The following is a 14419-nucleotide window of genomic DNA, read 5'->3' on the forward strand; positions in this document are numbered from 1 at the left end:
TTTTGAATGGAATTACTGAAAAAAATCAACTTTTCCATGATATTCTAATTTTATGACCAGCACCTGTAGGAGCCGACACACACACACCTCCCAAATCTCAGCAACACACTCTGTTGTGCATAGAGAGATCACTGACAGACAAGGTCAGAGTTGAACCTTAAAGTTCACTGTTGAACTTCCTTGATTTTTAGCACCTTAAGAACTCATTCTAGGCTCTCAAGATCCAAAGTTGAAACTGAATTTGAAACACAGCACTGAGGTGCACAGTCAGGTCGCACTGCCGCAGGGCGAGGCCTCCCGGCTCTCTGCATGGAAAGACAGTGACTCACACCTGCAACTGCCACAAAGTGATTCTGCCACTGATCATGTGTAGAGGCTACATTTATTTTCAGCTGATTCTAAGTGTCAGATCTAATACGTTTAAGTTCCCCGACGTAAGTTTGAAAAAAAGACAAAATATCCCATGATATTCTACTTGCTGTTGCTGACATCAACATAATTCAGAGGTTTTTTCAAGTTTCAAGTTTAGATTTTGTGACTAGAGATTAGTTATCAGCTTTGCACTGTGAATCTCATTTGGAACAAAGCTGGGGGTTTGAGGCTGTGAGTGTGTGTTGGGATAATCGGGTCAGACATCTTACCTGACATACTGGTGGGGTTCAAGGCCAAGACGTCATCCTCAGAGCCTCCTCAGACATCTGGGTATCTACCTAGCTGAACACAGAGCCAAGAAACCATCAATCACTAAGTGCATTACTTATAACTGCCAATAACAGCACCTCAGTCTCTTAAAAGGAGGCATTTTGTGCACACAGCTTGTCCTTCCCTGCTGCACAATTTTAACAAACAATCATTTGTGTTTGAAAGGCAAAAGTGCCACTAATTGGTTGTAATGTGCCTCTTCAGCTGGGTAAAACAAAGAGGTGTTTGATGCCTCTGGTTGCACATCGGGGGACATTTAACTTTGCAGCTTTTCCTCTGCTGTCAGTTTCTCAAAGCCCGTCGTGCTCACAGGCTGTTCAGATCTTTTGCCCCTTGTGACATTTTACCTCTGTATAGGGTGACCTCTAGTGGTGAAACATGGAAAACTAGTCTACATAACCTTACATGAACTTTTAGTAAAGTCAAGTCTGAGGTGTTGTTGAAGGTGTGATTGTCATTTTTCGCATACTCAGTGTGATAGCAGAGGTAACACATTAAAAGCATACCATGAGGCATTGATAGCAGTGTGTGTTCATCTTCAATCAGACAGTCAAGGTCTTGCTGAGACACATGATCTGCTGCAGTTCATTGGAAATGCAAACACACACATGTTTTACACACACACGTGCATGCATACACATAGCAAAATTCATGCACACATTGAGTTTGATCACATACACACTTGAATGCTGGGGTTCATTTTAAATTCAGAGTATCTTATTTACAAAGAAAGACATGTTAACATTATTCCAACATTATCCAGGTTTCTGATGGGGATTTGTCTTTGTGATGTTACCTTAACTGTTTTGGGTGAATCCCCTTTCGTTTGTGTGTGGTCTGTTCTATCTCATGTGGATTTGGCTTCTCAATAAGACCAGCAGTGGAGGACCAGTGCAACAATACAAATTATACTTTAGCTGACAAAACAATCTCACTTCAAAGTCCACTTGGTATCTGTTCTGGAGTCCCAGGTGGTTTCGCCTGGGACATCTAGTGGGACAACCTTGAAACGGTGCTGCCATTTAGAGACCATAAAGCCTGGTGACAAATATAGGCATGACTTGTTGCTGACTTTAGCTGCCATTCAGCAGGATAAAGCAGCGCATTCATAGGACTGATGAACAGCCAGACTTAAACACGCAACTGCAGGCAGGGTATTCCCCAATATTCCTTCATTCAGTGGATAGAAACAACAAGCTTCACTTGGTGTTCCGATGAAAACTATAAAATGATAAAAACAATGCTTGCCTTGTCTGACTCCAAAGTGACTGCACACTCTGCTGCCAGACGGTAAACCTAGAAAAAACTAATGGAGTCTAATACAACAGTCCTGCCATAAATCCTCCCTTCATGAAGGATATAATGTTCAGCTCTTGCTTTAGAGAGGCATTGATTCATCTGCATGATTGTTTTGGAGGTTGTAGTTTGCAGTGCCATTGAAGTGTATTGCATTATACTGACGGGTGGAAATATTTCATCCACCCCATTCATATCAATGAAAGGCAGGCTGAAGACCTGAAGACAGAAACACCTCTGTGTATAATGCAATACAGATCAACATCACCACAAACTCGAAGCTCCAAGACGATCCTACAACTGGATCAACACTTAAAAAGTGTATGCTAGCTGTTTATGCTTGCAGACATGACAGAGCATCCAGGAAGTCCAGCTGGAGCAATCATCTGATACACCCCTCACAATGATAAAACAGTCATTTACAGAGTTACATGCACAGAAATAACACTGATACCAACATTCTCATATGACTTGCCATTAAACAAAGATCGATCCCACAGGGTTGTAGTGTTAAATATTCTAGTCCATTTACAGAGGGTTTAGTTTAAACACTATAATATGAGAAACTGAGAGTCTCTTTAGGCAAGCTTCGAGGCTTTTCTTTGAATGCTGCAGATGCTGTTATAATCCAGACTGCCTGCATGCTTCATGATGTTGGATTTAGTTAGAACGGGATCTAGAACCATCAAATAACCAAAAAAAAAACTGTCTTCATTCAGGTTTGAGTGCTGTTGGGCCAATGTCTCAATGCAGCATTTGAAGATGTTTGTTTGATGTCCATTTAACAGAACTGAAAGCCCTGAATAGTAATCTTCAACCACTAACAGGGTCCGCACACACAAACATTCAATCAAACAAACCTTTTCAGACAAGAAAAGCAAATCATAGCAGACAAATAAAAATGCTCTCTACCTCTGTGCCAATCCAGACACAAACCAATCATCTTGGAAGATATTTAATAACCCGCATCTACTCCGAAGGGTCAGAGTAAGATGAGTAACATCTTTATATAATCAGCTGACCAAGCCTGTGTCTGCCCTAACCATGGTCCAAACATTAGTGTAATGATGAGAAAAACCTCTAATTAAAACCTCTGACAGATCAACCATTAACACAACCAACCACTAACATTTTGGAACTCAGCTTACATGCTCTTTCAAAAACTTGCTGTCAACAAGCTCAGAAAGAGAGAAAAGGCAAAAAGTATTACAGCTTTCATAATTCCTTTGCACTGGAAGAACAGCTGGCTTGAAAAGCATTACAGAAAACTCTTTGCTGCTTTTTACCCGAGAGAGCATTTAATATCCAGACAACAGCTGGGGACGGCCCGAAAGCTGGTTCATCCATACAGCAGGTTTCAAGACTCCAGTGAGGACACAGACAGATACATTTCAAACCCAAAGATTATCTGGTAGGAACAAATATGAAGATAGATGTGAAACAGACAATGATCGGGCGCTAATGTACGTGCACAGATGGAAGAGATAAATGGTTGCAGGTCACACTGGGACGCTGAGATAAGGAGACACAACAGATCCTGAGTGATGTGAAGCTTGTCATGGACACATATTTATTAATAACCTCCTATCTATATCACAGACAGTGGCTGAGTCTATTGATGGAGCAAGCAGACTGGAGGCTCAAAGTTACACCGGTTGTTTGAGGAGAATGAATATCTCCTGATTGTTGGCTTCTCAAAACTGGTCTCGTTTCGGTAAATTGTTGGTAAATTCCTACATTTGTTCAGCTGGGAGACTTACAAACCCTCTTTTTAATAATGCTAATGTACACGGGAGAACCTGTTGGTTCCCAAAGCGTTCTTGGGCTTCCAGTTTAAAGGTTTTCTTTCATTGGTATCCTCAATGTTCATCAACACAGATAATTTAAAGATACAGTAAGTTTATGTTCTAGGCATCAGCTTAATTTCTGAGAAATCATGATTTTTACATCCTTCAGTTCAGATTCTTTATTGTTACACGATCATACTCTGAGTTTGGACAGTTCTGTCAAGAGCCCTGCAAACAAAAATCTGGGTCAGTGACAACATTTTTATTTATTTTTTTACTTTTTATCATTTTCCCTCTTCTATAACATCTTCCCATGGTAAATAAATAAAACATGCAAATGAACTGTGTAAACCAGCAAAGGTTTTACAAAGTGTTCCTGAGCCCATGTAGCAACATCCTTTATACAATCATGTGTTCACAAAGTGGTGAACCTCGCTCCATCCTCGCTTGTGAACAACTGAGCCTTTCCAGGATGCCTCTTTCATACCCAATCATGATACTATCACCTGTTACCAATGAACCTGTTTACCTGTGAAATGTTCCAAACGGGTGTTTTTGGAGTGTTCTACTACTTTGCCAGTCTGTGAAACGTGTTGCTGCATCAAATCCAGAATAAGCATATATTTACAAAAATCAATGAAGTTGATGAAGTCAAACAGTAAATATATTGTTTTTGTACAGTTTGTACACGGAAAAAGGATTAGCAAATTATCACATTCATGTTGGATTCATGTTTTTGCAATCAGGGTTGTACTATAGGTGCTCACAGGGAGGCATTTCAGGACAGCCCAATTCTGTCAGATAGGAGGTCCACAGATGGCAATTTATTTTGGAAGGTTGGAAAATCATCCAGCTGAGTGCTTTTTGTGGCTCTCTAATTGCCATTTCTGCACATTAGTGTCCCAAATAAACAAAAGTGACAATAATGGACTTCCACCGCAGGCATAAATTAGCTGCAGTGACAGGGAGCAGGGTTGCTCCAGTCCACCCTTTCCCTTTTCATCGAGCTTTGACCTTTTCCTCTCTCCTGCTTGCTGCATCAGATTTTTTTATACTTTAAAAACAGAGAAACTAGGTTGGACACTGTGACGTTAACTGGACAGCTGCATAACTTCACTGTTTTGAATCCTGACTCTCTGTTGTCTTTGCAGGGATTTTCTCTTAAATACAAAAAGGGCTTGGGGCCAACTTCTTTACAGATGATCTGAACATTGGAAAAACTGTGGCTGGTAGGTAGCTGCACTGAAAAGAAGTGTCTTTATAATCCCTATATGTATCAGGGGCGCTTGTAATGCAAGGCCGAGTGGCAACAATCTCCAACAATCTGCGACATTACACTGAGGACAGAGGAAACTAAATCAAGGTTATCGTACAGAAAAACTCTCATTACTTTTCTGTTCAAGTTCACACAAACACAAATTTATAGAAACCCTCCAAGGTTTCCTCCCTGTCTTTGAAAACACAGGAACACTGCTCCAGGCATGGAGTTACGGTGTACCTCACATTTACTCTGCTTGTACTCCATGTGCACATATTGATTTGTACTCTTGCCTTTCCTGGAACAGCCAGGAGCCCAAATGAAGTCCTAAAAAAATCTTGATGAGAAACTGCTGTGCTCTGATGCTGAGCAATGTAAAGTACAGCCTGCTGTGTACTCTGTGAAAGTTATGTGTGTTGGTATGTATGGAGTGGTGCGTGTGTGCATGTACGTGCATGAGCTAACACGCTGCAGCAATCAAGCTGGCCTTGTTTCAGCATCACAGCCAGATACCGCTGCCTTTCTCATACACCCACCCGGCTCACATTAGTCCTGGTGCTAGCCTTGTCAGCTGCTAAGTTACGTTTAACAGCTTCATCCACAGTACACACACACAAAAATAGTCACAAAATGATTCTTATCACATGCAGTGTAAAAATATGTAAATGAAACATTAGGCTTCATTGGACCTTGAGCTTCATTGTTAATTGTCACGCACAAGTGATTTTGGAATATTTGTGGTATTCACAAGTCTTTTTCTACTTCTGCTGCTTCAGTCTGTCTTTCTTCACGGGGAGAAAAACACTCATGTGACCTGAAAAACAAACAAAAAAACAAACAAACAAACAAACTGATGCCTTAATTCAAATGAATTTGGCCTTAAAAATATTTCTCTAAAACCAACTTAATAAAATTAATATTCTGTTCACCATTTCATCATCATCATTGCTAACAGCTGACAGCTGCTTCAGGGTCTTGGTGCAGGTCTCTGTTCACTATCGTGCTCTGTTGAACCATTGTACATTCACCTACTGTAGGCTATAATCCCCTTGATGTCCGCCTCTCACATTAGTCATGGACCGTGTTGCTTTAGAAAGACAGATTTTAGCATATGACTTCATGTCAAACAGTCCCCTCTTTATATCTGTCACAGTACAGCTCTGCTCTGATGACGTGTCATTGGCAGCTGTAAAAATGTTTTTCAATTGTTTCAGGTCCTCTAACGCGACCTGCTAAATCTATGTTTTAGTTTGCTGAGTTCAAACAGCAGGACTAGCTCTGCAGAGTGACATTCGTCTTTTTATTCTCTGAATGAAGCAGAACAGCCAGTTTATGCCAACATAAGGTGTGTCGATAATACTAATGATGCAATCTCACACATCTCCTCAGGATCAGGTGTATTCAGCAGGCTGAGATCAGTGATTTATGACAGGTTTGTCAAAGAGAGTTGAACCTGGAACACTCCAGCGACAATACAATACAACAATACAAAAATGTTCTTACAAGTCTGATATCTCATGGCATACACCTGTGCACAAGATTCACTGGCGCTGCAGAGGACTTTGTCCTGAGCAATTAACAGGAAATCATAGCTGGTGCACTGGTCCAGACCACTGCTAAATAAGCCAGATAGACACTCACTGAAGAGCTCTGCTGTACTCAGCCAACAGGTAATATAGCATTAAATATGTACAAATACATGAAATGACTTCCTGAACAAACCATTTAGTCTCCATCTGCAGACGTTCCTTATCTGTATAGTACGAGTACTAACACCTGCCATCATAATCAGACATTTTTATTTTCTTTATTTTCTCTTCCGCAAACCATTGAAAGTCAGATCCTGAGGTGTAATGCAGCGTACAACACAGCTGTGTTTATGTGCAGGAACATGGAAGTTCTACAGTTAAAGCATGATACAGCTGTCTGACATTCATTGACAGTGGATAATTATCGGTTTGATTGATGGTTTACAGTCTAGCAATGCGTGTTAGTATTGGTCACTGATAGTGGCTGATCAGGCTGATAATCAGCTAATTGTACTCAGTTTCTTTGCTTCCAGCTTGTTCAGACTGATCTTGATCAGCCTTAGCTCATCTCTAGACTTTATTTAATCTTTAAAATATAACAATGGCAATTAATATAGTTGTTCACATTTTGTGGAATGTCAACTTTTCAAGTTACAGTTTTAACAAAATCAGTGCTATTTTTCAGCACAGTCTGCTAATCATTGATTGGATAATGGTTTATGTTCATACAATATAATTATCACTTATTGTTATTGCACTATTGGTTTTGGCCTTGGTGCCCTACACGCTGGCTGTGATGCTCTAATAAATTTGTCTTTATCAAAGGGCAAAGTCACCTTGCCGGAGAAATGATTTAATTCCTGACCTGCACTACTCTCTGCTTCTCCAAACTGGCAGTGTGCCAACGGCCATCTACTGCAGATAATACACTGACTACTGTGAATAAGGACCTCATACAACCTCACCTTAAAGAACCCTGTTCCAAACTTATTGTTTGGACCAGGGCCATCTTGTTTTGAATGAAGCATAGATGTACGATAAGAACTGAATGCCAGACTCCAAGATAGACGGCATTCATCTGTTAGAAAATGTTTGACTAACCATATTTGGTCTGTATGTCACAACATGTCACGCCATGTAGACTTTACACTGGGATACACACATAAAAATAACTTTTCTAGGCTCTGAGTAACATTTCCAAATGCTAAGCCTTCATTAAAAACATCCAAATACAGTTGAAATTGTTAATAATTATTGGATAGTAGTTGAGTAATAATTGACCTTGTTTGAAGCTGTCCTGCCAACAGTTTTAAAGGCATGTCTTTTAGAATTGTAGTCACTGGAACGCAAGGCATTTGTTTAGTTGTAGTACTGCAGTTGGCCACTGGGGTAAATTAGCAGCCAGACTGTGATTGGCTGTTAAAGGAGCACATTAAATTCATTCAAAGACTGTTTGACTGGCTGTCGGAAGGAATTCACCAAAAATACCAGCATGACCGTGGCCAGGCTTAAGTCACACTAGATATTAATTTAGTCTTCTGTTTAACCTTGAAAATTAGCTGTCTCCAAATGGAAACATAAGTTCTTTGTCTGGGATGAAATCATTTCACTTGTTTATATTCTAGTCTTTCTGTGTCGAATCCCAGTAAATGAAAGACAAAACAAGGCAAATTACTGCACAAGTATGAAGAAACCCAACTGGACTCAAACGTTCTGAAATAGGCAGAAACAGATGAAATGGTCTAAATCACTGGCAGATTTTCACTAAAAGAAAACCAAGACTTTAATAACCGAAACAACAGCCTAAATGATAGGTTCACATGTTTGTTTTTTTGTGGGGAATTCAAAGCACAGTTGACAGCTGATTTGTTCTTCTTTGATTTGTCTTGGCAGGATGGTCACAGCAAATGTACAGGAGCTTGCAGTGACAAAAAAAGGCCAAAGCCAAATACTAATTGAGTCATTCAAATGGTATTGTCTCAGAAAGTCAGTGGCTTAGCTCGGCATGAACTGTCTTTGACACTGGTGATGTAAAACACTTCCACTTACGAGACTTAAGGGGTCGCCAAAGCCATCAAGTTTCAGCTTGTTAAAGTTACAGCTGGCTGTCATACTCAGATTTTAGCCACAACTGAAGACAGATCAAAAGCTTTTGATCTGCAGCCAAAGAGTTAAACCCTTAACCATATTCACACTCACTGTACCCTTCACAGCTTTCACATTTTACAACTGCAACACTCGACAGACTGTGAGCTTGGACGTCAGGTTCGCTCATGGGTTTGCACTGCGTCGCGGGTGTGTTTTACGCCTCTGGTTGGAGATGGAACAGCACTCTGTAGGCTGTGGCTGAGCACTTCCCTCTCTACACTGGGAGACATCATTTCTCCACCACAGCAACAGCTACCACATCCTGCAAGACACAAGGTGCAAGAACACTGTGTGCTGTGCACTCCCAAACCAAACGATACCTCTGACACTTTGCCTACTCATGACACCACTTGAAAAGCATTACGCAACTTTGACTAATGCTGCATACTATGTAGAGATACATACAGGACCTTGATATCGTACTATAAAGGCTCTTGTTAAAGCTGTGAGATTGTGTATTGCTAAGCAGAATGTAAAATTATGCCCATGTCATACAGATTTTCAGTGTTTTGGCCTTCATTCCCATGTGTTATGATCCAATTTTCCGCACCAATTCCACTGCTAAGATTTGGGAAAGCTGTGATATGACTAGACACAGCTTACAATGAAATGTTTAGCTATTTCACTGGAAAAAAAACAGTTGCATAATGCTTTCTGCCAGAGGAGCTTTGTGGGTCTGAAAACATGAGGGGGGTTTAATTTTTTAAAGCTGCACTTGTCAATATTTTTCTATAAACAATTGGTCGAATGACTGCAGCATGAAATGGGCTGCTCATAGTGACCAGTCCCCAGGGAATTATTACCAACACTGCAACTCTACGCAGCATTTTAGTGTCTTAGAGGTAATTGTTTTGGTTTTCTGACCTGCAGCTCATCCCTCGTCAACAGATGAGTCCAGCAGACTGTCCAGCATGAAGTGGCAGATGGACAAAGTTAGCACTGAGTTGGTGATCATAGTGGAGCGTTCAGCAGCTACAGAGCCAAAAATGTTGACAAAGCCTGATTACTGGACGTAGATTTGTCAGGTGGCCAGAATCCAAATGAATGCTGGCATTGCTCTGTGCTGTATATGTTGTATTAACTGTTTTCTAACATGTCAGTCAGAACAATGTTAAAGTGGTGATAACAACTCAGTGTTACTAACAGATGGTCATGCTGCAGCAGACTGGCCAGAAAATGCATTAATTACTGCACCTTTAATGGAATATCTGCCTCACAATGTGGGGGGTGGGGTATTGAAATGTTTATCTGCGCCAGCTGGTTGCATTATGGACAGTGTAGTATTCAGAGAAGGAAGACAGAAGACAGCAGGAGGTATGGATGTATTGTATCTATGTATTCGCCCATCCCTAAAGTGCAATAACAAGTTAGGAGATAAGACTATATTGATCCCACACTGAGGAAATGAAGTTGTTACAGCCAGCAAGTATTACAAAAAGCAAAACAACAGAATGGCCAAGATAAAACATATACAGGGTATAGAATAGAAAAACTATGTATAGATTTTAAAAATTCTAAATGCCCCCAAAATACTATTGCCAAGAAAAATACCGATGTCAATTACTAGAGTACCCTTTAATCTCTGTGATAAGGCTATATGTGCACTGACAAGAGACTCCAAGGAAAAACATAACTTCATCACCTGCTTATTTAAGAATATCCCTGGGGCTCATTTTAAATTTGAGAACTTCAAGCGAAAATATTTTTTATGACAGTGTTTTACTAATAAAGTCGCTTTTTTAATGCAAGATTTTACTCTCACTTTCCCTGACTGACTTATCAACAACTAAATTGGATTTAGAGATTCTCTGGCTTTCAAAGAATGACTTTCTATTTACATGTGTAGTTGGACACAATGACAGCGATGATAACAGCACGAAAGCAAACCTGCTGCTGGACCCTTTTCTGCTATCAAACTTCAGTCTCCGCATGACATCATATCATCCACTCATAAGAAAAATGGATTCTTCACAACCACAATTTATCATCACATCATCTGTAAATGAAAGGAGGACCACAAGCATTTAAAGCTTAATGTGGATGCACACTTGATGCACCAACACAGACAGTAGTTATGCAAAAATAGCATGTGAAACCCACAAGTGTACACTCAGAAGCCTCGAGTAAGGCAGGAAACAGGAAATAGGCTCCTAATGGGGCACATGCTGTACTACTCATTGCAAACATCCTAAGCAGATTGACTGATTATTGCTTACCAGTTGTTGCATACAAGTCTTTATATGTCTTTGCACATAAAACTACAGTGGATCCAAGGTGAAAGCAAAAGATGCTCTGAATCAGTTTGTCTTCTCATTCATTTGGGTACTGCAGATGTTCTGCCACAACAGTGCACAAACAAACAGATAAAGACCTTCAGCTGGCTTTTAGCTGAGCATTTTCATTATATCTGTTATGAGTTAGTTTTACATGCTTTTCTTCCAATGTTAGTGCTCCCCTGTAAAACCCTCTGCCAACAGAGAGCCACAGATCTTTGAAAGAATACGATGAGCCATGAGAACAGGGCAGAAGCTTGAGGCATGAAAGACGTTTGCATTCTTTGAGTCTGACATAAAGTTAATGAAAAACACATTTGTATTAACATCCTCCACTTTTAAATGTGACCAAAGACATTTTTCCCACTGTAATGTATTGTTCAGCCATCACCAGAGAGCATCCTGTAAACCAGCCGCTGTTATACCGCGAGAGAGGAGGCAAACGAATCAAAGGTCTAACCTCACAGTGTTCACGCTCCCACATCTTCAAACAGTTCTCAGTGAACCCATTTCTGGTAAATGCTCTACTTAGACGATGTGAAGTTAAGGGGGGGTGTACCTGTACAGTAGCTGTAAACCTACAGTATATGGTCAAAAGTATATGGACACTGCTGTGCTAACAGGGCCATCCTCAGCACGTCATGTCACAACTATCCTTCCTGCTAATGCAAGAGTGCACAGACATTCTGGATGTAAATATCTCTCCAGGTAGCCTCTTGAAAATGAAGATTCTGTTTTTAATCATTTTGGATTTTTTAAGCACTTCTTGTATGTAGTAATACAGATACTGATACTGGCATACACAGTGAACAGAAAAGGCTTTTCCACTTAATGAGTACAGTTTCGGTGGTTTGTTGTGGAGATTGGCTTGAGCTGACGTTACATTCCTCCCCTGAATTAATACTTTAAGTTCAGTCCAAATGAGCAAACGTGTTCTTGCTCCAGCCGTTTTATTGGGGATTCTTTTGGAGCTGCCTTGTGTGAACTTGAGGTAAACATGAATGCAACATGCCGCTCACATCAAAAAGCAGCGCTGGTGGAGTACGTGAGGCAGACTCATCGCGGTTAGCAGGAGAGCAGTCTTTGCCCTATGCAAATGTTCTGTCTGCAGTGCTCTGAACATATGTTTCTATTGGGAAGAAACACTCTCTAATATCTATCACTGTCAGCTTGGTTATCTGAGGGTAAAGTTAGTGATCAGGCTTTGATTGGACAGTCGGCATTATACATCTTTGCAGCATATGGATGTGACACAAAGCACACTGGAACAGCAGCATTCACCTGGAATAAAAACTATGCTTTTTTTCTGTTTTGAAAACTCCACAAAGGGCATCAGGACCTCATCTGAGTCTAAATGTCAAGGCTCTAACAGTCTTCAGCGATAATCCCATTGTGGGCGACGTCAGCTTGCATCATGAATCAACACTGCTGAGCAGCAGTAAACAATAGTCACAGCCTTGACCAATATGCATCTTATTTGAGGTGGCATTCAGATAAGAGTCAATCTTGATCTGCCGACCATTATGCTTGGAGCTCTCTAATACTTAATTTACGAAGCTGCATCACACTGTGCAACGTGATACAGGCTCATCATCATGGCAACTGGTATCACAAAAAGGACAGCAGATGGTGTTTTCATTAAAGAATTCAAGCAAATAGAAGAATCAACCGAATGACTTTGCGTTGGAGTCTCCAGTGCACTTATCATATTACATTAAGTTCTCTAGCTGCAGGGAAAAACACACAGGCCAATGTCAAAAAGGATGGCTGATACACAGGGGCTATCCAGTGTGTTTTAGAAATGCCACAGTGTTCTTGTTACACTGTACAGTCATGGGCATGATCCCTCACTGGAGACTGAGAGCTGAGCAGGTCCAAATAATTCATCGGGAGAATTACAACCAATAATCCATGCACCGCTATAACGACCAGCAGGGAGAGCACAGTCATGGCTGACAGCTGCAGCTAACAATCACCTGCAGAGCCATGAATAATGTTTGGCATCTACGTTATCATCATCACATTTTAGCTCCAACACATTTTCCCATTTCATGTGTGCAGATGGAAGCCTTTTTGTTTTCATTCTGAAATCTCCTCTGAGCTGCACAGTCTGTTAGTCTTCACTTTTAATAAGATGTCACATATATCTCCCTCCTTCAGTATACTGTTCACAATGCTGCCTTCACTGAGTTGGATTTACAGGCTTACACGAGCCTCTGCAGTGGGGTGAATGCAGCAGCTGTGTTTAGTCCATGGTCAAAAGTATTCACTCATCATTTCTGTTCCTTTTTAATCAGCTGACATTAAATCAGGTGTGGTGAGGTTTTGATGTACTGGCTGTGTTTGAAAAGGTGACAGCGAGGGCTCAGTGCAGCATGAGTTTCAGTGCCTTCAGTGAACAGCAAAGTAAGCCTAAAGGGGAAGTGTTTGCTTGCTTTTTATAGCCCACATTCTGCTCTAATGCACCCCTGTGACAGTCAAACTGTTAGCAAGGTGGTGCTTTCATCTGAGTTAAAACAGAATGCTCATTGTCCAATAACATCTTGTGTGTGGGTCCATAAGGGCTGAAAGAAATTGTTGATGATTTGCCGTCATATATTAGCAACTATATGCTGCTAGAGCTTTAATGCCTGAGTTAAAACTGTGACAGGGGAATTTGGATCTCACAGCATTCATTGTGTTTACATGCACTGAGTGGATGCTCTGCAGGCATACACAGGATGCTGTAATGCCATGGAACATGTTCACCACATGAACATGGCAACTAATATTCTTGCCATCATAAGGAAGCTTCAGGTGCATTCTCATCCCGAACAGCAACAAAGGGCATGCAATGAATTGAGGTGATGATGTCATTTCCCAAATGGTCCGTTGTACATGTATGCTGCAGTTTTGAAGAATCTATATGTTAGAATGTGTTTTCAAAAATCTCCATTTTAGTGACCTAAAACTCAGTTTGCTTGTAGATGAGAGGCCAAAAAGTAGAGGAAAACATCCTTTTTCCAAAAATTCTGTATACGTGTAGACAATACGTGTAGATGTAAAAATTGTGTTCATTTGGAAAGATGTCAGCTTTGAGCTCTAATGTTAACATTTATAGCCCCATGCAGTGGTTAACTTCATGTCATTAAACTAATGTTAGCTAGCTAACTTTAATGAATAATGTCAGCCTATCCTTTGTAACAGCCTGAGAAGCAGCTACAATCAAAGGCAGCTGAGCAGCTTCAGCATGAATTCATGAACTTTATCAACAGTAATGATAAACTGTAAAGATTCCATTCAGTCACTCATCTGCTTACATCTGCATGAAAAACTTCTCCAGAGTTAGACTTCAGTGGCAGGGCTTTTCTTTTCTTCTTTTGCTTTTCATGTGTGCAGTATGTCTTTGGCCTACAGTCAGTCAATTAAATGTCATTCAAGTAACAA

General features: G+C 40.6%; 1 protein-coding gene across 5 annotated transcripts in view; it reads right to left on the reverse strand.

The window, feature by feature from the left end:
- Positions 1–14419, reverse strand: part of thrb (thyroid hormone receptor beta) — a 114482-nt gene that overhangs the window by 30568 nt on the left and 69495 nt on the right. For all 5 annotated transcript variants that reach the window (XM_070985325.1, XM_070985326.1, XM_070985323.1 and 2 more), the window contains exon 3: positions 642–714. In XM_070985325.1, coding sequence (XP_070841426.1) covers positions 642–648 — 7 coding nt within the window. In that variant the 5' untranslated portion in view covers positions 649–714. The remainder of the gene's footprint in view (positions 1–641; positions 715–14419) is intronic.

Source organism: Chaetodon trifascialis, chromosome 17, assembly GCF_039877785.1.
Source record: "Chaetodon trifascialis isolate fChaTrf1 chromosome 17, fChaTrf1.hap1, whole genome shotgun sequence".
Classification (NCBI taxonomy): domain Eukaryota; kingdom Metazoa; phylum Chordata; class Actinopteri; order Chaetodontiformes; family Chaetodontidae; genus Chaetodon; species Chaetodon trifascialis.